The sequence below is a fragment of the Spodoptera frugiperda genome, chromosome 4 (genome assembly GCF_023101765.2).
Source record: "Spodoptera frugiperda isolate SF20-4 chromosome 4, AGI-APGP_CSIRO_Sfru_2.0, whole genome shotgun sequence".
Lineage (NCBI taxonomy): Eukaryota > Metazoa > Arthropoda > Insecta > Lepidoptera > Noctuidae > Spodoptera > Spodoptera frugiperda.
Genome location: NC_064215.1, coordinates 551,034 through 574,420, shown reverse-complemented (window position 1 = coordinate 574,420; position 23,387 = coordinate 551,034). Strand labels below are relative to the sequence as shown.

Genomic DNA, 23,387 nt, shown 5'->3' with positions numbered 1-23,387 from the left:
ATTCTGTCTTCACTATAGCAACGGCAGTTGTTTTATGGAGCGCTATCGTTACCAACTTTTGTTTTTGCATAAAATATTTATTGTATTCGTAAGTTCGTAAGACAATGCCTATTCTAGTAAAAGATTTCACGTGGTCCCAAACAAATAATGTTGTCCATATTAGAGTCCCGTTAAATCCGGTTGCTCATGAGAAAGTAGATTTGTTCCCTACTGAGAAATACATAAAGGCCAATTTTAGTCCATTCTTGTTCGAAGTATTTCCACTTTACGATGTAAATATAAAGAAAAGTAAATGTTTTGTGAAGGAAGACGTGATTATTTTGGACTTGATGAAAAATGAAGAAATTACATGGGAATGTTTAGAAAAGGAGCTCACAAAGGAAGAGAAAATGAAAATAAGACAAGAGGTTCTTGAAAAGTGTCTGGAACAAGCAAAACAGGAATCGGAAGATAGGAAAATTAAAAAGAGCCAGTTGGACAGGTACACTGTTCAGCAAGCGATGGAGATAGATAGTCAACAACATAAGCTGATGGACGCTAGACGGGATTACGAGAGGAAGAAGGCTATGGATGAGTTAGAGGACTGGAGGGTAGGTAAGGTGAGTGTTACAGAAGAATCTAATAACAATAAACTAGAGGAAGCTCAGGGAGACGGCAAAATGAAAGCTCTACCACCACCAAAAGACGAGAAACAGGTTGAAATCAATACAAAAAAAGTTGAAAATGAAGAACTGAAAAAAGACGAAGAGAAAATGAAAATAGAACCGCCATTGAAGTCAGTACCGAGAGTGCGAAAACCTCCAAAGCCTGTGAAGACTCCAGTAAAGTCTGAATACGTGGAAAAGAAGAAAGAGGAGACTGCAAAGAGAGTGTTGCCAAGGTTGAGGCAGACTATGAATTTGGAGATAAACCACACGCCGCGGACTTTCCCTACGCCTAGCAGAGAATCTACTGCCGATGAAGAACAGGCTTGGCTGAAGAATATCACTTTAGCAAGACGAGCGACTGGTGAGATGACCTCTATTTATATCTTCGCCTAGGTAGTTGGTATGGTTCCCGCAGGAAATGAAGTTAGCGCGCCTATAAGTATTAGTAAAGTATAAGTGGTACCTATTTTAGGCGCGTTATTTTCGTTTCATGCAAAAACATTAAACTTTTGAAGTAGAAAATAATTCAATCAGCTATAGGTACCTATGTACTGTTGATTCAATATATAAGTTTTGATAATATCTGAATCTCTTCATTGTAATACTCAGGTTTCGTTTCCGAGGACCTACGACCAGAAGAACAGGATCCTCAATGGTGCAAGGAGAAGGGTGATGAGTTCTTCAAAAACGGCAACTTTCTCGGAGCCATCAGTGCGTACACTCACGGCATTACGCTATCGGACAAACTTCCCAGCCTGTACGCCAACAGGTCGGCGACGCACTTCGCACTTGGCAATTTTAATAAATGCGTGAGTATTTTTTTTAAGATAAAAATAGCAATGTAGTTGACATTGTAAAGACCCAAAGAAGAGGTAGCTCGTAACTAATCAGCAGTTTCAAGCGAAGTAATAATAACATATTTCTTAATTTATTATTTGCAATCTTATGTATTCCAGTTGAATGACTGCTCTACTGCCTTGGATCTTATGAAGCCGCCTTGTGAGAGTAACCGGCGCAGCCGTGCGAAGTGTATCGCCAGGCGGGCGGCCGCGCTCGCTCGCCTCGGCTACCTTAGCAAAGCCATCGACGAAATGAAAGCTGCCGGCAAACTGCTACCGGACGACGAAACCATTAAAAAAGATATCCATGATATGGAAAAAGCTTGGGAACAAAATCCCGATTCCGATTAATGGAAATATGAAAGCAAACACAATTTTACAACAGAAACATTATAATATGTATTAGGAATAAAATTATAATACATCAACGAAATGCATATTACTTTTACTCTTCAATAATAACTTTTTTGGGTAGACCAAGATTCTTAAGTAGAGCATGTGGAGAGGGGTCCCGTCCTCGGAACCTCCTGAACACCTCACTAGGATGACAACTGCCTCCCACCGCTAAGAATGTGTCTCTATATCTCTTCCCAACTTCGTAAATGTTCTGGTCACCCTTCTTGGCTTCTTCAAATGCACTGTAGATGTCTGCAGCAATCATTCTGGACCACAATCGGCAGTAGTACGCACTTCCCCATTCTTCAGAGAAAATCTTAGTAAATGAAAGGGGATGAGAATCGTACTTGTCGAAAGGTAGAGCATGGTACTTTGGCCACATCTCCCTCACAATGTCTCTCCAGAAATCCTTTTTCGAGTGCAGTTCCAAGTCAAGTTTGGATAAGTACAGCTCTTTACACAAGTTGTACCCTGACATGTGGCCTCTGATGTTTTGTAGGTTCCTCACTATTTCATCAGGTAGGGGCTCATCTGTTTCGTAATGACCACTGACTAGTTTGATAGTTTGTGGGTCATACAGCCAGTGAGTCATCACCTGTCCACACACCTCAGCAGCATCCCATTCCACATTAGAGAGCCCAGCAACCTCCGAGTAATTAGCCTTGGTCAGTAAATGACGAAGTGAATGTCCAAATCTTTGGAACAGAATACTAACTTCGTTGAATGACAGTAAAGATGGTTGGTCATCTGATGGAGTTTGGAAATTAAAGATTAGTGCAGATAATGGCGCAGTACCAGTTGATGCGCATTTGTTTCTGATAGCAATATGCCACCCTGCATCATCATAAATGCGAATTTTTAGATCTTTGCGAGCATATGGGTCTAAGTAGAAGTTAGCTACGGGAGCCGTACTAGACTCATCAAACACATCATAGAATTTGACATCCTTATGCCAAGTATGGATCCCTGTTCTCTCTACAATCTGAATATTAAACAGCTTACTGCAGAGTTCAAAAAGACTATCAATAACTTTAGGCAGAGGGAAATATTCCCGAATTTTGTCTTCATCGAAGCCATACATTGACCATTTCTGTTTTCTTTGCCAGTAAGGTATGTCCCAGTGTTCTAACTTGACATCAAAGCCTCTTTCCTGAGCATATCTCTGTAGTAATTCAATTTCTGCATCCTGCATTGACCTGGCACTCTCTAGCAAGCTGTCTAGGACATTGTTTACATTTTCCACAGACCCGGCCATTTTGGTTTCCATGCTCATATCTGCGAATGTTTCGTAGCCCAATATCATTGCTTGTTCTCTTCGTAGACTTCTTATATTTTCTAGATTTGTTGCAGTTTCGATTTCTTTGTTTACATAACTAGAACATCTTTGGACATGTGCCTGCCAGGCATTCCAACGGAGCTCCCTGTCAGGACAGTACTGCATAAATGGTTCATAGATATGCGGCTGTAATGTGACTTTCCAAGGTCCTTTGGTGGGATCCGCACCCATAGCCATTGAGTACACTAACCCACTAGGAAACTCTCTCATAAGATTTGCATCTTTGATGGTACTTGTGAAGACTTTGTTAGCTACATTGACTTTATCCCTGAACATTTGCCGTTCCTTCTGTAGCCCTGCGAGGATATTGTTCAGTCTTTCTCTTTTGATGCCTTTCACATCTAGACCATTTAGTTTACCTTCTAAAATGTACTTGTCCAACAATCTCTGTTCTTCGTCTGTGAGCTTTTTGAGGCGGTTCTTTTCTGTGACTGCTGCTTGGAAGATGGGTATGCTGTTGAATTTTGAGGATCTTGCTTTGTGTGCTCGCTCATGTATTTGGATGTAGGACTTTGTAGGCATAAGTGAACTGTTACCGAGGTACAGGGTCTTTGCCATGCCCCAAGTGAGTTCTAATTGAGAGTCAAGTTTCTCTAATGGCTGAAATATTTCCACAAAAGCATTTTTACAGTTTTCTGAACCATGTTCAATCTGTCTGACGCCATTTTCGTATTCCAGACTCTGTCTGCTGATTGTGGCAATGCATTTTTCGATTGAAATGTCGTTGAACTCTGGCAGCCCGTTATCTGACAGTAAAGTGTTCTCTGCATCCTCACCTATTTCAGGAATACTGGAAAAATAACGTAGACAGTTATAGTCAAATTGAGAAGCAAGTTATAGTTATAAAAATTGTGAATTGGTTATGAAATTCATTTATTTCTCCATATGCAGTAGGAATTGTCCTTTTCAAGATACAGTTTACTTTCTAATCGTAAGTTTAACAAATAAACATCCAGGATTTACATGTTACGTAAATAATAATCCGAATAACCCTAGACCCCAGACTTATCAGTTTTGGGCGTTCCATTTACACATCTGACTTAGGACAACATGCAGACTAAAGTTCATCACGTAAAGTGGTTGTATACATTCAGGACTTTAATATTTTCATTCAATAACTAACAATTCTTTATTTATTCGAATATTTATAATCAATGAAACTTACAGCACTACGTATCCAGCGTTTCGTTTATTTTGGTAAAGTTGTCGTTTGACATTGCGGGCGATTACACTACTACGTAAAAACGATAAAGCCATAGTTATATTCTTTGTATTCAAGTTATTATCCACTAAATAAATTACATTCGTTTCAAATTATTTCATAATCCAAATGCCGAACTCACATTCACATTGATTGTGAATTTTGTGACAGGTGACAGTTGAGAGCTGATTCTGATTAGAGTATGCATAGACAATATACAAAAGACAAGTTTTTGCGTTCGGATATACATTTTGTAGATAGTTTTAGTCGAAAATCTCAATAGTAGTTAATTCGGTAAAAAGTGAAAACAAGGGAGCATGGAAGCCTACTCTGTACGCCTACTCAGAGCACATAAGCTTACATTCTCTTAAGAGTACGTTACTAGTGACGCGCTATCATTAAATAGTGTACCTAAACCGTAAATGAGTAAAACAAAATCCGAAAAAACTTAAATATCGAAATAACTAAAAAAACAACAAAAGGTAACATTTATTAGGTACTCACTAAGTTTTGATACAGTTTTATAATTAACATTGAAAGAATAAACTTAAGTTTAATAAATATTCAATTTAACTATTTTACAATAATAAAGTCAACTTTCTCGCTATCTTTTTCAATTACAGCAGCTATATTATCTACTAAAGAAACGTTGACCATTTGACATGAACACAGTGCATTACAGGCGTTACAAGTGTTTTGTTCCAGGCTCATTTCTTTCCCTTCTTGTTTCGTATTTGTTTCTCTTACAGGGGGGTTGCAGCAGAAATCGGTATCTAGTCCCATCTTCTCTCCGTCTTCTAAAGTCTGAGGTAGATGTTGATTCAACGTTTCTGGCAGTAACAAACTTGCTATACCTCCTGCCACAAGCAAGGCACCCATTATAATTAATGGAAGGACCATTATATCGGAGCCCTAAAAACATAAGTAAGTGTATTACTCTTGATAAAACCTTCACTAACCCGAGATGACGAATGTTCAGTTAAAGATCTTACCAAATAATTGACGAGTGGTATAAAAATTGGGCCCAACATGCCAAGAACAGAGCTGAGACTCATGCCAAGGCCTCTGACCACTGTCGGATATAATTCCGAAGCCATCAGAGGCAGTACTACGAAGGAGGATGATATACCCATTTTGCCAACGCAGTACAGAGCCAACGTGACGTAAGTTTCTGAAAACAAAAAGCTTTTTAAGAAGTAGTTTTCATGATAACTACAAAATCTTTGAAAAAGTACTCACCATGTTGTACTAAAAATGTGGTCAAACAAGCGACCCCACCGACTACCATACTCATGCATAAGGTCCACCTTCTACCCAGCCTTTCCATGGAGGGCCACAGGAACAAATAGGTGGGCAACTCCACAATTCCAGCCAAAAAGAAGTTTAGAAATTCATCTCCGCCCAAAACTGGAGCGTAGTATGACAAGCCAACATATACACTGGTGTTAGTGAACCATATGAAAGTGATGATGATTGTTTTCTTCCTCAAGTTGGGTGTTCTGAACAAGTCCAGAATGCCATACTTCCTGGTTTTCGACTTTTCGATGTCCTGTTTCAATTTATCCGTTTCGTATTTGCGGTGGAGCTGCACCATGTAGTTTGCTGGTAATGATTTACCGTTTATCCTGTGGAATATAGTGATATTACGTCAGTAACTTCAGTAAGTAAACACTTATTTACCTATCATTAATTTTCAATAAACGATTACGTACAATAATAGTTAAATTATAATTAACAGAAGCACTAACAATAAAAACGGGTCAAATGGGGTTCCATTCCCTCTGAACTAACCTGGCGATGTTCCTTAAGATAACTTCAGCTTTCTCGAATTCTCCTCTAGCTAGAAGCCAGCGCGGGCTTTCAGGCATTGGCCACAGGTATAAAAAGAAGCAGACGAAGGGCAGTGTGGTGGCCAAAGCGAGATGACGCCAGTCCCTCACCAAGTAGACAACTCCAGCGAGTAAAATTAGCCCCGTGGAGTATGCAATGTTTGATAGAATGGTGCAGAGCGTCCTGCTACGTGGCCCCACCAGCTCAATTGCTAGAAGAGTGTTTTAGGAAATTAGGCGCATAAATTACTACGCACTGAATCATTTACATATATGGACATTTAGCCCTAAAGCTAATAGGCAATGTTAATATGACTGTTGTTGATGATGGCGATGGTGATAAGCAGGAAACTACCGCACTCAGAGATATTTAATGATTACTTACAAAGTTACAACGATTCCTTAGTAACGATTTTGTATCGAAAATATTTGCTAAGGAGTGGGTTAAGTAACCATTAGATGACTCTGAGCACGGCGGTAAGATAGCTTTTTAAATTAATAATTCAATGCTATTTACACAATAGAAATAAAATAATAAATACCTAAAACGTAAGGCGTAGTCATAATAGCAGGTACGGTGAAACCAACGCCAAATCTATAGATGCACCATATAACGTAGTTCTGTGCGAATGCTGTGGCCACTCCAAAGATGCACTCTATGAGGAGATAGATGAAAAAGGATGGTTTTCTTCCGATAGTGTCCTGAAGGTAGCCGAAGATGTAGTTGCCAATAATGCCTCCGACAGCTAGTAGCACCAGGCCGAGCGTTGGGAAGAAATCTCTATGGCATACAAGGTTCCACTGTGGACAAGCATTATTTATTTCTTCAATATCACCAAGTGTAAGAAAGTCATGTTTCGGCACGAATGGGCCGGCTCGACTGGAGTGATATCACGGCCTCACGGAAAACCGACATGAAACGTTGTGTTTTCTTGTGTGAGTGAGGTTACCGGAGGCCCAATTATCCCCCCTTTCTAATCCTGCATTCTCCAACAACCCTTAAATTCCTAAGCCCCAAAAGGCCGGCAACGCACTTGTAACGCCTCTGGTGTTTCTGGTGTGCATGGGCGGCGGCGATTGCTTACCATCAGGTGATCCGTCTGCTCATTTGCTGGCTGAAGATGTATTATATACAATAAAAAAATAAAGTTTCCCCACATTTCTAAAATATTTTTTGCGATTGTGAAGCTGTTAGTTATTAAGTAAAACTTTACCTCCGTGACTACAGTACTCTTATAAACGGATTTCTCGTACGTCCACCCGTTTCTGCAAGGGATGACCTCCGCGGGCGTGCTCTTGACACCACCTTGAAGAGCCTGATAATTCTTTGCGATCTCACTGTAGTTCAGATTGTACATAGTGCACTCTGAGTATTGTAACTGACCGTTCTTCAGCTCCATTGGGATGCTAGAAATGAAATATTTAATTAAATTAAATTAAATAACAAACACGTGAAAATTCTCCAAGGAGCTCCCCTAGTGTTGCGGGTATTGTTTAGTTTAACATCAGGGTAATCCGTCAGCTTGTTTATTAAAGAGTGTCAAAAATCTCCGAGAGTCACTAGCTACAATATAATTCGCAGCAGTCCGTCGCCAAGCCATTGCACCTATCGTACTGTTTTATATGTGACGATGATGATTGGTAGAGTAACGAGAACGTTAAAAATATATTTCATAGCTACTTCCGCGCGGTTTCACCCGCTCTGCTCAGCTCCTATTGGTGATAGCGTGATGTTTTATAGCCTATAGCCTGCCTCGATAAATGCACTATCCAACACAAAAATAATTATTCAATTCGGACCAGTAGTTTCGGAGATTAGCGCGTTCAAACAAACAATCAAACAAACTCTTCAGCTTTATAATATTAGTATAGTTTATTTAATTACCATATCCGGCTTGAGACGTCCATTGTTGAACATGGGTTCCCCCAATGACCTCCAGAATTAACAATCAATGTGGGTTCCGGTCGAAATTTAACTTGATTTATTTGTTTGTTAGTGTGAAACAAATCTTGAAACTGATTTCTTGTATATAAGTTTTTAAACTGACATGGTCACTAACACTATAATTAGAACTTATGACGGGATATTTACCATGTTTATTGAATTTGGTGAGTTTCCGATATTTCGGCACTGTTGCAAGCGCCATGATCACGGATTAACTTAACCAAATTCAATAAACATGGTAAATATCCCGTCATAAGTTCTAATTATAGTGATTCTTGTATGCCACTCAGCACTCACCTTAAATTCTTGGCTAGACTGACATCAGATATGATATCAAGTTCTGGAACCCTGCACCAGTGCTCCACATGGGCAGCCATGAACAGCTGCGCGTACGCATGGAACCCGCATGGGATTACAGCAGGAAGGAGGATCAGGTAGATGACCATCTTTTGGTACCTTCCAAACTGTCCCACATCTTCCAATATGGCGTCGAAATCCATGATGGCTTCCCTGAATTATTTATTTTCTTTTAAAGAAGGAATGCCGTTACTTATGTTATGACGATTTATTTTTACACTGGATGGGTCGACGTTTGGCCGCTATCTCGCCTGATGGTAAGCGACGATGGATTTTTAATCCTCACTTGACAGTAGTGGATTTAAAAGTAATAATAACTATTCGTTTATTTCTCTCATCATCAATTAATAATATACAGCTAATAATTATTCAATGAACGTGAGACTGGTGTCTGCTGTAGGTAAAACCTTTTTTATTATTTTTTTTTTTGAGGGGGAAAATCCAATGCTTTTTCTCGCCCTGGGCGAGGCGAGAGGGAGTGTCAGACTCTTACTGACTAAAAACCACCCCGTTCCTACCCCTGCCTTTCGAACCAGAGCCCCGGTAAACCCGCTAGGTAGTCCGCAGCTCCGGTAGGTAAAACCTGTATTACAGATTACCGGACCAATAAATTGTACAAAATAATAATAAATTAACAACTTTAATTTAACATACATAGGGAAGAAAATTAACTGTAGGTACCTATTTTTTAAATTAAATTCTTTCTTACCTTTAAAAGTGGTTTCAGTAAAGTACAATCTTCATAGTCCACTCTAGAGAGCGAGGTGGTTCAGACTGCCAGATTGTGCAAACTGACAAATCCACTTCACATTAGGTATTTAGAGACCCTAAACACTACCGTAAATACAGGCTGATCTATTTTTTTAATTCACTTTGCTCACTTGATTGCTCCTAGGTAATATATTTTTTTACTTATTACTTAACTAGCGACCCGCCCCAGCTTCGCATGGGTGCAATGGTGATAATTATATTAAGCCTGTATTATACATATAAACCTTCCTCTTGAATCACTCTACCTATTACAAAAAACCGCATCAAAATCCGTTGCGTAATTTTAAAGATTTAAGCATACAGACAAACAAACAGACAAAAATAGCGACTTTGTTTTATACTATGTAGTGATTCTGTACCTCCATGGTCTGTGACAACCCATTGCTAAACCAATCACACTACTCAAACAATATAAAAATTGAAAGAAAAAATACAAACTTTAGAGTATTATTTATTCATTCATCGATCTCTTTCGTTTTCCGACAAATATAATCTTCTTTCACTCGAAAAGATGTCAAACTCTGTCTTGAATCCGAAAAACCGATTCCTCGGTTTATTGTGCGCAGTAACGGAGACTTAGCTCCACTGACTGTTCTACAAGATGGTATAACATAGCATTGATGTCCTTTTTTTGAAGGGAGAAAATCATCCAACGACTTCTCCCGCCTTGGATGAGGCAGGAGAGAGTGTCGGACACTTACTGACTAAGAACCACTCCGTTCCTTCGTCTGCTTTGAGTCGGAGCCCCGGTAACCTGTTACGTTGTCCGCAGCTCCAGAGCATTGATGTCCTCTCCCACAAAAAAGTAGCAGTAGTTGGTAAAACTATAAGTGATAGGTTGCTTATGGGCAGACGTGCTTCATCGTAGGCCGCATCATCACTTACCATCAGGCGAGATAGCGGCCAAACGTCGGCCCATTTAACTTAAAAAAAAACTATAACAGCCTGTATGTAAAATGGGATGCGCGTGTGCAATTATCCCATTCGTGGTCCAGTCAGTCAATTCGATTAGCGATATAATTGGAACTGGCAAAGGACTCTTCCCTGCCCAGCCAAGGTCGGGACACAGCGATTCATCCAACATAATCGACATACATTGACTGTTATGTGCCACACAACAAAAAGTTCAAAGGAGTAAAACAGCCATTGGATTCGGAACAATTAATGAAATCCGTAGGATGTGGTAATCAAGGTTTTGCTATTGTGGTCTCCTTTATGTTTTTATTAGGTTACAGCTGATTGTTTTGTCATAGGTATAGTTTTGAAGACAATTTGTGGTGTACGGAAATAATAAAATTTAAGTATATATTTAAAAATATTTATTTTATTTGGTAAATAAAATACATTCAGTCGGTATCAATATGTCCTTAAATTATGAAATAAGTTGTGTAAAAAAAAATTGAAAATCATTTCAATTGCGATAACATAAATAAATGCGAATGGCACAGAATATACGAGGAAACCTCGCCTCAATTGGTATGTGATCTTTTAAATCTTATGGCACATTTTCCTGTACCACTCAGGGTCGTCCTTGGCGGCGGACTCTGGTCTTCCATCCTTGTGCCTGTAGTGGAACTCGGAGACTCCTCGTCCTGGGATGTTGTTGACGATGTATTTGCAGAACCTCTCCACCATGCGGGCGTCCCAGTCGGATGAGACGTAGTGTATGGACTCATACTCGACAAGAACCTGAAATTGGAGAACCGAATTTTATATCGTGAGTTAAAGTTAAAGTCAAAATTATTAATTTCAAATAGACCAGGAAGACACTTTTGAACGTCAAAGCAAATAATATAATATAATATTAATAACGTCTGTCTGTCGGTCAGTCCTCTAGTGAAGCTATTTGCTCGTTCCAAAGTGTAGATTCCTATGGAGAAAAACGAGCAAGAAACTCCATAGGTTACTCTTCGATTGCTTCAACTATGTGAGAACAATGTAAAACTAATATTCAGTCAAAGTGATAGAAAAAGAAATTAACCTTGAGGACAACCAAATCAATGCTAAACGTGTTATGATTTTCTTCCATGTCATGGTAGTGGAGATGTCAAGGTGCCTGCTTCTCAAAAATGTAACTTTATTCAAGTTAAATGTAAGCACTTTCGTCTACGTCTATTTGAGTAAGGAAAATATCACGAGGCTTCCAGATTTAAGTATGAATTTAGCAAGATATTTATTTATTATTTTGAGAAGAGCTTTGGACTCACATTAATGGAACAACTAATCAATCACCGTTTACTCACGTAAATTAATGGAGAAAAGCTCTACTAGTTCGGAGTCACAGAGGGACTCTGCATCATGAGCAATGTGCGCAGAAGCACCGACGTCGCGCAGCCTACAGCTATTAATATATGTGAGTAAACCGTGATTTTTCGTTCGTTTAGTATGTCTCACGATAGTCATTATAAAGACATTCATGGACATTGGAAATATTTTTTTTATTGACAGTTAATAAATGAAATCCACCATGCCTTCATACCTGGACGGTATACTCTTCATCTCCCGCCGCGAATGTGAACGCGTAATCCTTAGGAGCAGTCCCACTCTCACCATGTTGGTACAGCTTCAGGTCCACCCACTTTATAGGCAGGACCTCACCGTTTGGAAGGGCTATTTGACCAAGTTCTAAACTGAAAATTTTGAGGGTACACTGTGAATTTAAATATCCTCGATAGGTAGGTGCCTATACCATATTAATATCGAATACCGGGCCAGTCGGCCAGTTTATTCTGTCGCTCCGCGGTCGTGCGTCAAAAGGTACAATTCCGAGACGGGCCGCAGACTGTAACCGCACGCGACACTATTGCTACCGGCTGCGGTTACCGCAATGCTGCCTGCGGTCGCTATTCCAACTGCGGCTGCATGCCGTGGCTGCACAATGAACCGTGCCTCAGTTGTTCCAGTAGCTTCATGCGAGGCAGAATGACTGACAGACTGGCGCTGCAGTCTGCGGTCGCTGCGCGCCACGGCCGCACGCTGCGCGTTGCGTCTCCAGGGGCCTTAGTCTGCTATTACAATTGTGTCAGAATGGTCGTTCACTGAGCTATACAACCTACATAGCTCCGTCCCTCTCGCACTGCTCAGTGATCGACCATTGTGACACAATTGTAATAGCACACTAAGGCCCCAGGCAGCAGTGTTGCCGCGCTTGGAATCAATTTCATAGATGTTCATACAAACAAGTGTTGTCGCTTGCAGTTTGCCGCCCGTCTCGGAATTGTACCTAAAGATTCACAAACGAACAGACATACACACTTTCGAATTAATGAAGTAATGCAGTTAAGGGGACTTACATAGAGGCAGTAGAGGGTTGGCAGACAACTCCGACGCTGATGTTGATGCCGTTGTCCAGGAAGATGTGGTGGAAGGCGTATCTGTGCATCAAAGTCCAGTCGCGCTTCTGACCTGTGATAGCATCATTCATTATAAATTCATAATTTTATCTGAAATTATATTGCGACCACATTTTTATAGACATATGTACCCTATTTATTTAAAACATTCGTTAGGTCTTTTGAATTAAGATTTATTATTCTTTATTTGAGTTGAATTTCTGTTGAAACCTAGATCGATCCCAAGATTTTGGCATAAGCACACTTAAAAACATAGGATTTGTATTGACAAAAAATACCGGCCGAATTAAGAACCTCCTTGTTATTGGAAAATCGGTTAAAATACACTACGTCTACCTCTCTACTTATTTCTTGAAGATACTCACCAAAACTATGATCTCTGAAGGAAGGCAGGGTATACTCAAACGATTCGTTCTCAATCTTGAACTTGCATTTCAATGAACCAAACTGCTCGTAATGGGACTGGTGAGCTCTGTAAAAAAAGAAGAGAACAGAAAAAAAATAATATCTTCTATATTAAATCAATAGAATACAAACGTGTACCTTGAGCAAACGTGGTGATTAACCCTTTAACCGCCTGTGTCGCAATATGCGACCCATATAACCGTGTCCCCGCCGCTCATTTCGTATTCCTATGACAGGTGACAGAACATGCATGATTTTTTTCGTTCTATTCACTCTAGAGTTGCCCAGCAAGAGTCTTGCAAGTCTCGCATTTAAAAATTAGTCAATTTTAATTTTTTATACGATTATGATTTGACTGTATTAACTGTATTGTGCAGAGACTCTTGTGGGGCAACACTAATTCACACGATTGCTCCTCTTTATTTAGTGTAGACATTTTTTTTTTGTTTTGTAGTCGCGTGCTAAGGGTACCCCGGCACGGTAATTGATATTTAACTTGGCGGTTAAAGGGTTAATGCTCATTCTTTTTCCGTGTAAGACTCTTCTCACAACGTTGATTAAAGGTCTCAAGCTTAACCATCGATCAGCGGTTGGACAATAACAGGGGGCTGGGGCCTTATGCGCCTACCACACGTGCATGCCTGACCACAGTTTTAATTGCACATGCTTGTCGCATGAAAAGACTGAACACGGATGTGTCTACCACACGGCACAGTTAAGTAAGCGCAAGCCACATTCTTGTCGACATCGTCGGCGTGGAAATATAGCTAAGTATAGCTTGCGCATGCCAGAATTTCAAGTAAGTTTAAAAACCATCAAGTCAAGCATTGGAGTTTGCGCATGCTACCGTTTTACCAACTACACGCACAGTGTTCAGTGTACAAGCTGGCATGCGCAAGTAAAACTGCGGTCAAGCATGCACGTGTGGTAGACGCATTAGTCTGCTATTACAATTGTGTCAGAATGGTCGATCACTGAACAGTGCAAGAGGGACGGAGATATACAACCTACATAGCTCCGTCCCTCTCGCACTGCTCAGTGATCGACCATTCTGACACAATTGTAATAGCAGACTAAGGCCCCTGATCGAGATGAAGGTGGTGTTATACTCTCTTTACTTACGTCTTAAGATTTTGAAAATATTCCCGGCTCCATTTCTCAAGAGCTATGGACTTGATGATGGCCGGAGGATGCAGGTCACTGTCGAAGTCGAAGTACCTGGAGGTAGCATTCCATTCTCCGAAGAAATCCACTTCCACCAGCTTGCTCGGATCGTTTTGATACCTGATGAAGATGTATACGGTATAAAAGACCCATTTTTCAAATTTCCAGGGAACTTGAAGTCTGGGAGCGATGGCATTCTTCAATTTAGTTATAGGTATAATATTTATTTATTTAGAAAAACATGCATAATTTTACAGCTTAAGCCAATACATAATAATTAATATGCACATAGGAGTTATGTTTCCGGAGCTACGGACTACCTCATAGGTTACCGGTGTTCCGGCTCAAAGCAGAAGGATCGGGATGGTTTTTAGTCAGTAAGAGTCTGACACTCTCTTTCGTCTCATCCAACGCGGGAATCATTGGATGGTTTTCCTACCTCAAAAAGAGGTTATTTTCTAAACGGACAGCTCAAATGATTCTTACCACATCTGGCCTTTGTAAGAGACGGTCCACTTCACCATAGGAGTTACAGGGGTTATTTTGATCCCCTCAGCTCCGAATTCTCCGATTTCTGCTCCAAATAATACTGTATCAGGTATTTTCTTGCTGCAGAGCAGACCTTTGTTTGGAAGCTGGAAATATACCAAGGTACAATAAAAATAGAGAAGAGAAAGAGAGAGAGAGAGAGAGAGAGAGAGAGAGAGAGAGAGAGAGAGAGAGAGAGAGAGAGAGAAAGAGAGATTTGAGTCGTCAGAAGTAGAAGTAGTTTTTATTCTAAAGAAAGTTAGGTTGATAATGGACAAATTAATGATGTTTCCAATATTTCAACATATGATTTTCAGATTTTACCAGATTGATAGCGATGTATAGTTCCATAAATGGAGTCGATGCGAGTACCTACTTCAAAAATCGAGAAACATATTGTGCCATTCAAAAATATGTTATTTGGGAATCGTTGGAAGCAGATTGTTAAGTTATGCACAAAAGGGGGAGATCTATTAAACCTAGGTTGAATGATAGTGATGATGATGAAAGATTCTTTTAAGATGTATTGAATTTCTTTTGCGGCAAAAGATTGATGGTATTTTAGTCCTTATTAACATAACAATAAGGTAACTACTCACTCCGATGTAGAACAGCCCGTTGCACATGCCCAATGGTCTTCGCTCGCAGCCAGCGATCACATAAACGCCTTTATCCTTCTCACTATTTGCCGATATAAAGAATACTGCGTCAAAAGCCTGGAAATTGTTCGTCATATTGGTTAGAAAGTGCTTTATTTTTGGTCCATTCCAACACGAGATCGTAGTGGAAGATATTTTAGAAATTTAGTTCGGTGCGGTTCCGAATGATCGTAAATGCGGCTGCTGTGCATGGGATCTTGGATTTCATTATTTTAAAGTCTTTTAAATAGGGGGTATTGAGTCAAGATTTGGTGTGGTAAAACGTATACGTACGTATATTTTAATTTAACTTCTACAAACGTGACACTCTTTTTTTCATACATGAAACCGAAACTCCCAGTCTTAACCTTGATGTGGTAATCAAACCATTCAGATAACTCATTAGGAGCGACTGTTAGCGACCTGGGGCCTTAGTCTGCTATTACAATTGTGTCACAATGGTCGATCACTGAGCAGTGCAAGAGGGATGGAGCTATACAACCTACATAGCTCCGTCTCTCTTGCACTGCTGAGCTGGCCCCTGAAGTGCAAATGGTATTTATTACCTGCGCATGGTCGCTCAAGGGTTGTGCCCTGTCCATAAGGGTTGGGTCAGCAATTGCCTTGACACCCTGCCCTGCCCTTCCATCAGGACCTGCTGCAGAATTCTTGTTGGAAAGCTGTAATAAACGTAAACAGGGGTACCTATTTTCAGTTATTCGAAAAATTTCACAGTAGTAGCACGGAGTCTGGAATTGTGTCCAGTATATGGCAATAGGGGGTGACCCCTATTACATGAGACTTATAACAAAAGTGGTTGTACATTGTATAGTGGCATTACGTCTCGTAATGAGCACCTCTGCCTACCCCTTCGGGGATAAAAAGCGTGACGTTGCTGTATAAAAAAACACGAATGGAGGATCTTAATCAACGTGTTTCCATGATTATTTGACCATATATTGTATGGGGAAACCACTTATGACTTAATTTAAACCACATATTTGTTATCATCTTGGCTGACGATATACGAAAAATAACCGAAGTAGGCCTAGTAGGTAAGCCAAAATGTGTATTAAATCTCTTTGAGCTAATTTGAAGTCTTTGCAAATACGGCATTATAACAGCCGCGCCACATTCCTAGGCAACCTATAACATTACAGCTCTTCTGTGGTTAAGGTACAGCGAGTTGTTCACACAGAATTTAATACCCTTTGTTCAGAAACATAATACATAGAACCTAAGGGAGTACGCATAAATCCGGAGCTGCGGACAACGTAAAAGGTTACCGGGGCTCCGGCTCAAAGCAGGAGAAGGAACGGGGTGGTTTTTAGTCAGTAAGAGTCTGACACTCCCTCCCGCCTCGCCCAAGGCGGGAGAAGCCATTAGATGATTTTCCCCCTCCAAAAAAAGGGGAGTACGCATAAGAAGACGTTTGTATTACCTACAAAAGTAAAAATAACCAATGCACGTAGACGGTCTGATAATAACCTGCCTACATAGTTACATATTTATTCATTAATTAATATAAAATTAATTGATTATCTCACACCTGCGTTTCTAACAGTGTTTTAGTGATAACAGTGTTAATGAATGTTATCCGATAACCACATGCTTAGTCACGACCAGCCACCAAGCCAGTGATCAAGCAAGTGACATGTTTCTCGACATCCAAAGCACCCTTTTTTTAAGGAGGAAAAATCATCCTATGCCTTCTCCCGCTTTGGGCAAGGCGAAAGGGATTGTCAGACTCTTACTGACTAAAAACCAACCCGTTCCTACTCCTAATTTTCGAGCCGGAGCCCCGGTAAACCCGCTAGGTAGACCGCAGCTCCGGATCAGGCATCAGCCCTACTGGGTCCCATCTGTGGTGGTCTGATGGCTCTTGAAAGCGCGCGCGGAATGCGATGCGCTGCACGCATGGAGTCTGGTTCTGATCGGGCGGCGAGCTATCCTTGCTCGCCGTCCGCAGACCCGCACATCTAAACTACCCTAAACTGACAAAATTATAATTTCAGCTTTATGATTTTGAAATAAAGTTGAAAGTCTGACATCTCCGTGTAGGTTGATGTGCTAGTCCACACTACTAGTGCTTCTAAACCGGCATTATAAATAGCTAATTGGAAAACTAGATTTAACGAACTCATCTTCATAAAATACCTATGTACTCGTATGTACCTATTATGAAGTCTTGCTTTGAAACATGATGTTTATAAAATCCACGGTGATTTTTTTAGCTTTGATAAATCTGCGTTTAGCCACCAACCCGCTTTCTGAACGGCGAAGCGAAGCTGTGGCCGAAAATGGAGCACACAGACTTAGATGGAAAAAACGCAGGTCGTATTTCACAGGAAAAATAGAAGACTGAAAGTTATTCAACATCACGCCTTTTATGTGCACATTACGGCATATAATGCCGCTATACAATGTACAACCACTTTTCACCATTTGTGTTTTAACACATTCAGTGCCACCGTCTCGCGCGGAGAGTCCATGTAAATTTTATTCCAGTGCCGTCGACTCGCCCTGCGAGTTCAATGTTTTTGCTATTTCTTTTTTTTTTATGTTAAATGGGCCGACGTTCTTTCCAAAATGCATGGTGTATTTTCTGCTTAAAATAATACTGAAGACTAAAGATACCCTAATCTAAAGAATTGCATAGAGGGTGCGACTCTACGGTTCTGGAATAAAATTTACGTGGACTCTCTGGGCGTGTTGGTGGCACTGAATGTGTTAAGTCCCATGTAAATATCTAAAATGAAGTCTATCCTAAGATGCTCAGGTACTTCTAGAGCTGAAGACTAGGAATGCTATTTGAAAGTGTTGGAAAAAACACCAAACTTAAAAACAGGTTCTTTTATGTAGACAACAAATTCATGCGTAGCTTAAAAAATAAATAAACAAATACATACACCTGGTGTATTATCCTCAACAATTTGAAAACGCCGACAAATTACGTTAAATTTTTTACCAAAAAGAGAAAAGAAAATACATATAAAAACAAGACTTACCTTTCTAACATAGTACAAGATTCCGAAGAGCACGTATTTCACATAATACCATTTTCCAGGGACGGAGTAGATGCCTAATATCGGCGCAGGATCCTTCCACAAGAAATGATAGGTAAGTACAATTATAACAAAGCCGGCGATACACAGCGTGAGTGACATTTTGCGGCGGCGACAGAGCAACGACTGTGGAGTATTGATAAAATTGATATACCCATTTAAATACACGATAAGGTAGACACATTGTTGTACAATTCGTACCGTAATAATTAGGCGCTTTGCACATGGAGCAACTTAAGTTGAGGAAACTATCAACATTTTAAAAGTTTCTTGTAAAAAGTTGATAGTTGCTATAACGTTTACGTTTGCCGCAATTTTATGGCAATCTGTGAGCATAAATGATAATGATAAATGATATTTATTTTGCAAATAGGTTATAAAATAACACTTTTACACGTCAATTAACTACTTTCATAACCGAGTTGCTAAATCTACGCAGCGATCAGCGTTCAGTGTGACAATGGATATCGAAGAAGCAGCACTTGCTCTCATTTTATTACGTCGTCGCCGTCGACGGCAACTTTAAAAACCGGTATAATATTTAACAGTTGCTAGTTGCGGCAATTAGGAACTATCTTAGTCATCGATTACAGCAACTGAAAACTGTTGACGATTACCGGAACTCGAAACTCGAGTTGCTATGTGTGCGCGGTTCAATTGAAATATATGTAAACAGCTAGTTGCCAGTTGCCAGTTGCTCCAATAGTTGCTCTATGTGCAAAGCGCCTTAAGTACCTTGCAGTTTGTTTTAGTTATCAGGTGTTACACTTTACTGTTGCAGCTATTTATTAAAGAGATTAAGACAATATAAGGCAGGGTTTCATAAACTTTCTGCAATGAGGGACCACTTTCACAATATAAATAGTTCTACGGACTCCTATCAAAGAATACCTAAAGAAAACAAGCTAATTCATATTGAAAAATCACTTTTATTAGTTGGCAGTAATAATGGCGCTACTCTTATTTCTAATTTAGTCTTTGTTCAATTAACTCATGTTTTCTGACTGTTTTTAACTGAACAACTGCGGATTCCTTGCACATATGCTACTAACTCCCGGGTCCACGGACCTCACTTTAAGAAACCCTGATTTAAGGAAACCAACTGAGTTAAGTATTATTTTGTTCTTCGATCTATACTTAATACTATAAGCCTGAAGAGATTTTTTGTTTGATTGAGCGCGACAATTTCCGGAACTACAGGTTCGAATTGAATAATTATTTTTGTGTTGGATAGTCCACTTATCAACAACGAAGACTAGGTATAAGTTGTAACACATAGGTAACGTTTATTTTTTTGTAACGCGATGGAAATTGCCACGGACTTCCGACGTCACGCCCCCCGCACCTCGGTGTTCCTCCTCTGCCTGCGGCCGTGGCGTTTTTGTTGACGGGGGGAAAACCTTCAAAAGCCGCCTAGCTTTTTGGGGAAAAAACTGGGGAGTGTGGGATTTTACCGCACTAAAACCTCCCGGGTCGCCACCATCTGCACCTAAAGGAGGCACCGGGCCCTCTTAGTAGACCAACCCCGGGGCCCCCGTGGTGCAACGCAGTGCAGGACTTGACCTACCGCTATATTTGTGACAGATTTTTTTTTTTTAAACCTTGCCCCACACTAGGAATTTCTCCTTTGTCGTGGGTGCGTTTACAAACATACAAGTTCACATACACATGACACCCAGACCCGAAACAACAATGTGTGGATCACACAAAGAGTTGCTCCGTGCGGGAATCGAACCCGCTACCCGTTGCGCGGCAGCCAGTTGGCCAGCCACCGCACCAACCGTGCAGTCAACACAGACAGGTCCCACCATGTAGCTGCCCTTGAAGGCTGTTTACCGTGCTCGAGTGGTGCGCGTGGACACTACGCTAACGCCTACTCCCACCCATGCAGCGGTCGCCTGACTCCCCTAGTCTACGCTACGATTGGATTGGACCAACTTCGCAATGCAATGTTTATGAACAAACCATAAATAAGGGGTGCGTTAAAAATTGCATCTACCCCTTTTCTACATAGGGAGGGTATGAAAAGGTAGACGAAATTTTAGACACTACCTATTAGTATTCTGTAACACAGTTCTGTGCGTCAACAACGCAGTTGTGTATGCGTTGTTTCGATAGGCCCAATCCTTTCCCCCTCATCCCCAATTCCTAACCCCCAACAGATCAGCAACCATGTGGCAAAGCACTTGTAACTTCTACTATGCGAGGGTCCTTAGGCAGCGCCGATTATCAGGGTTATTCGAAGCTGCCTAACCTAATGGATTACCAAGAGAAGGAACAGGATGGCTTAGGAACAGGGGCGCTTCACTCAAGCTAGAAGACATTGTATGATTTTCTCCCCTCAAAAAAAAAGACGATAAATAAAACAACCATGTATACTATTAATATTTTACATTTTATTAATTAAGGAAAAATAACAAAACCTTAACATAAACTATAACTTTTACAATTATAAATTAATCTTAACATTTTACGGCTGCGATAAGTAGAGAAAACAATCTGTACTACGATAATGGACTCGTAACACTAGGGGATAAAGATGAAATTGCATTAATTATGAAAAGGAAATAATATTTTTTATTTTTTTGTGATGTGTCCCGTAAAACCTTAGTAAATCTAGAGTGATAGTTTATATTAGATATCACAATACTGATCGTTACCTTTTAATATAGCGTGTTATAGAATTTTTATTCATTAATATTTTATTTCATTAACATACAACACCTATGGGTCGCTATAGCAGTCACCTTTGTGCAGTTTTTTTTTTTAATTTATTACCAATTATATATGATTTCGAGTGATGTGATTGGTTAATTATCAGTCAGAACGTGAACAGCAGAAGAAAGCGTGCGAAAATTTAGTCGGGCAACTGTGGCGCAACTTTTTTAATTTTTGTTTTAAAGGAGCTTCAATTAAAAGTTACGTAACATTTCAGTAAAGTAAGATATAATTCAAGAAAATAAGATATACACATACAATATCGCATGTTTTACAATCAACAGACAAGTACAGCGCAACAGTTGCACAACTTCACACCGATCAGCTCTGAAGTTTGTCACTCGCACGAACTTCAGAGCAGTGACGTCATTTGACATGTAATACGCACATAGACAATTACATTTTGCTTTTTAACAATACATAGCAAAGGCGACCTAATTTATACCACCTAAGTATAATCTAATGAGAGATTATTGCAAGGGGAATCTGAAATAAAGGTTATGACATGATTCGTCTCCGCCATTTTTAAATATATTTATTTACACATGTGTTTATACTAAATACTACAGAACCAAGCCGATACAAGATGAAATGGTAACGACTTAAAGTAGATTATATTAGCTTGGTGTTAAGGTACATATTGCAGTGACACCATTACTTAGCTAATTCAATAACAATGAAAAGTGTACTTTGGTGTATGGAGTTAAAGTTTATAGTTGTATAACATATTTGTTTGAAAAGCATATAGAATACAGTTTTTTTATTGTCTCCGATTATATGTTTGCTTAAGCTTTATTCTAATTTCATGCTTTAAGCACCTTTCTGACGAATCATGCCAAATTTTCGAAAAGGGCTCCGGTCCACTCGTTTTAAATGCAAAAACTAAAGTTTAGAAGAAATAAATAAGTCTTTTTTAATGGAATGTCGTTTTATCCCCCCATGGGGGTGTTACTGACATTCAGTTAGACTGTTTCAGTGCCAACCCCCACAAGGGGGAAAGGCTAGAAGAAAAGCCAATTTAATAGAGAATAAATATTATAGATCCTAAATAAGTGTTTTGGTGTTCGCTTCGCACATACTTAACTACTATTTTAACAGTGGTAACTCCAAATTCGACCTTAAAGCCTTAAACATAAAGTCGAAGGCAGATCGACGTGACGATTGAGTTACAGAACCGTTAAATATCACATTAACGAAACATAACCTAACTTGTACTGTATTGCAACGAGGTATGGTTGAGAATGCGATGCGTACATAAAACAGCTTTTAAAAGTGGAAATCTCAACCTTATTATAAAGAGCGTAAAAGCTATAACAGACCACAAGACAATTTACTTTATAAATTTGAAGAAACAACCAACAGTGTTAATATTAACCACTATTGGCCAAAAACGAAACTAGCGCCGCCAAATGAGAACTAACGGACACCAAAACACATGGACTAATGAAGACAATCAAATGACCGACGCCCTTACTTCCTATCTTAATCCCTGGCCGCTCCAATGATGGTGAGGATGTACAGGAATATGTTGATGATGTCCAGGTAAAGGTTGAGGGCAGCGAAGATATATTCTTCGGGTGAAATGCTGTACTTATGTTTGCCTCCCATCATGAGCTGGGTGTCGTAGACTAGGTACAGAGAGAAGATTAAAGCTCCAATGGACGCGTAGACCAGGGTCACTATTTTGTTGCCAGGAATAAATATGCAGACGATACCTGGAGACGAAAAAAAAACACAGTTAAAAAAACTAAACATACACTAGATTCCTAGTTTCTAGTTTTTTAAAAAAACGTTGCCCCACGTTAGGATTTTCTCCTGTGTCGTGGGTGCGTTTACAAACATACAAGTTCACATGCACATGACACCCAGACCCAAAACAACATTTTGTGGATCACACAAAGAGTTGCTCCGTGCGGGAATCGAACCCGCTACCCGTTGCGCGGCAGCCAGTTGCCCAGCCACCGCACCAACCGTGCAGTCAACACTAACAAACTCATGCTGCGTTTGTAGGGGAAATGGACATATCATCATCATCAGCCGAGAGACGTCCACTGCTGAACAAAGGCCTCCCCCTTATATAGTCCTCCACGTATGAATTGAGCTCAAACTCTATATTATGCTCACTAGTAGGTGGTTCCATTGATCACTTCTCAATTCCATCATAAAACGAGGTCAAACGTTATTCACTGAGAGAA

At 40.0% G+C, this 23,387-nt stretch overlaps 5 protein-coding genes across 8 annotated transcripts in view; 1 reads left to right on the top strand and 4 right to left on the bottom strand.

Moving 5' to 3' along the window:
* The first annotated feature begins 26 nt into the window (after nucleotides 1–26).
* LOC118272585 (dynein axonemal assembly factor 4) lies at nucleotides 27–1,876 on the top strand. The gene is made up of 3 exons (XM_035589181.2): nucleotides 27–1,008; nucleotides 1,257–1,456; nucleotides 1,604–1,876. The coding sequence occupies exons 1-3, from the start codon at nucleotides 105–107 to the stop codon at nucleotides 1,835–1,837; spliced, it is 1,338 nt and encodes a 445-aa protein (XP_035445074.2). The 5' UTR covers nucleotides 27–104; the 3' UTR covers nucleotides 1,838–1,876.
* On the bottom strand, nucleotides 1,861–4,611 carry LOC118272584 (uncharacterized). The gene is made up of 2 exons (XM_035589179.2): nucleotides 4,384–4,611; nucleotides 1,861–4,008 (listed from the first exon to the last, which is right to left on the bottom strand). Exons 1-2 carry the CDS (start codon nucleotides 4,473–4,475, stop codon nucleotides 1,932–1,934), a joined length of 2,169 nt encoding a protein of 722 aa, XP_035445072.1. The 5' UTR covers nucleotides 4,476–4,611; the 3' UTR covers nucleotides 1,861–1,931.
* Nucleotides 4,612–4,936: 325 nt separating this feature from the next.
* On the bottom strand, nucleotides 4,937–9,339 carry LOC118272583 (beta-alanine transporter). The gene is made up of 8 exons (XM_035589178.2): nucleotides 9,260–9,339; nucleotides 8,491–8,703; nucleotides 7,463–7,655; nucleotides 6,791–7,049; nucleotides 6,211–6,460; nucleotides 5,659–6,044; nucleotides 5,412–5,590; nucleotides 4,937–5,331 (listed from the first exon to the last, which is right to left on the bottom strand). The coding sequence occupies exons 2-8, from the start codon at nucleotides 8,691–8,693 to the stop codon at nucleotides 4,993–4,995; spliced, it is 1,809 nt and encodes a 602-aa protein (XP_035445071.2). The 5' UTR covers nucleotides 8,694–8,703; nucleotides 9,260–9,339; the 3' UTR covers nucleotides 4,937–4,992.
* A 1,284-nt stretch (nucleotides 9,340–10,623) lies between these two features.
* Nucleotides 10,624–18,613, bottom strand: LOC118272582 (uncharacterized). Its single transcript, XM_035589177.2, has 9 exons — nucleotides 18,418–18,613; nucleotides 15,976–16,089; nucleotides 15,371–15,487; nucleotides 14,730–14,878; nucleotides 14,202–14,363; nucleotides 13,040–13,146; nucleotides 12,615–12,726; nucleotides 11,801–11,951; nucleotides 10,624–11,010 (listed from the first exon to the last, which is right to left on the bottom strand). Exons 1-9 carry the CDS (start codon nucleotides 18,574–18,576, stop codon nucleotides 10,810–10,812), a joined length of 1,272 nt encoding a protein of 423 aa, XP_035445070.2. The 5' UTR covers nucleotides 18,577–18,613; the 3' UTR covers nucleotides 10,624–10,809.
* Nucleotides 18,614–20,848: 2,235 nt separating this feature from the next.
* The window catches only part of LOC118272579 (protein lifeguard 1), a 29,717-nt gene continuing 27,178 nt past the window's right edge, over nucleotides 20,849–23,387 (bottom strand). For all 4 annotated transcript variants that reach the window (XM_035589173.2, XM_035589172.2, XM_035589171.2 and 1 more), the window contains one exon: nucleotides 20,849–22,907. In XM_035589173.2, the coding sequence (XP_035445066.1) occupies nucleotides 22,675–22,907 (233 nt within the window). In that variant the 3' untranslated portion in view covers nucleotides 20,849–22,674. The remainder of the gene's footprint in view (nucleotides 22,908–23,387) is intronic.

Excerpts from the sequence above, each read along its gene's own strand:
- LOC118272583 (XM_035589178.2), bottom strand. The coding sequence starts at position 8,693 with ATGGATTTCGACGCCATATTGGAAGATGTGGGACAGTTTGGAAGGTAC. Across the intron at positions 6,461-6,790 it reads GACTACGCCTTACGTTTTAG|CAATTGAGCTGGTGGGGCCA; the intron begins GTATTTATTATT and ends ACACTCTTCTAG. Across the intron at positions 5,591-5,658 it reads CACATTTTTAGTACAACATG|AAACTTACGTCACGTTGGCT; the intron begins GTGAGTACTTTT and ends TTTTGTTTTCAG.
- LOC118272585 (XM_035589181.2), top strand. The coding sequence starts at position 105 with ATGCCTATTCTAGTAAAAGATTTCACGTGGTCCCAAACAAATAATGTT. Across the intron at positions 1,009-1,256 it reads TTTAGCAAGACGAGCGACTG|GTTTCGTTTCCGAGGACCTA; the intron begins GTGAGATGACCT and ends TGTAATACTCAG. Across the intron at positions 1,457-1,603 it reads TTGGCAATTTTAATAAATGC|TTGAATGACTGCTCTACTGC; the intron begins GTGAGTATTTTT and ends TATGTATTCCAG.
- LOC118272582 (XM_035589177.2), bottom strand. The coding sequence starts at position 18,576 with ATGTCACTCACGCTGTGTATCGCCGGCTTTGTTATAATTGTACTTACC. Across the intron at positions 11,952-12,614 it reads CAACCCTCTACTGCCTCTAT|TTTAGAACTTGGTCAAATAG; the intron begins GTAAGTCCCCTT and ends CAAAATTTTCAG. Across the intron at positions 11,011-11,800 it reads ATGAAGAGTATACCGTCCAG|GTTCTTGTCGAGTATGAGTC; the intron begins GTATGAAGGCAT and ends CTCCAATTTCAG.
- LOC118272584 (XM_035589179.2), bottom strand. The coding sequence starts at position 4,475 with ATGGCTTTATCGTTTTTACGTAGTAGTGTAATCGCCCGCAATGTCAAA. Across the intron at positions 4,009-4,383 it reads AACGCTGGATACGTAGTGCT|TATTCCTGAAATAGGTGAGG; the intron begins GTAAGTTTCATT and ends TTATTTTTCCAG.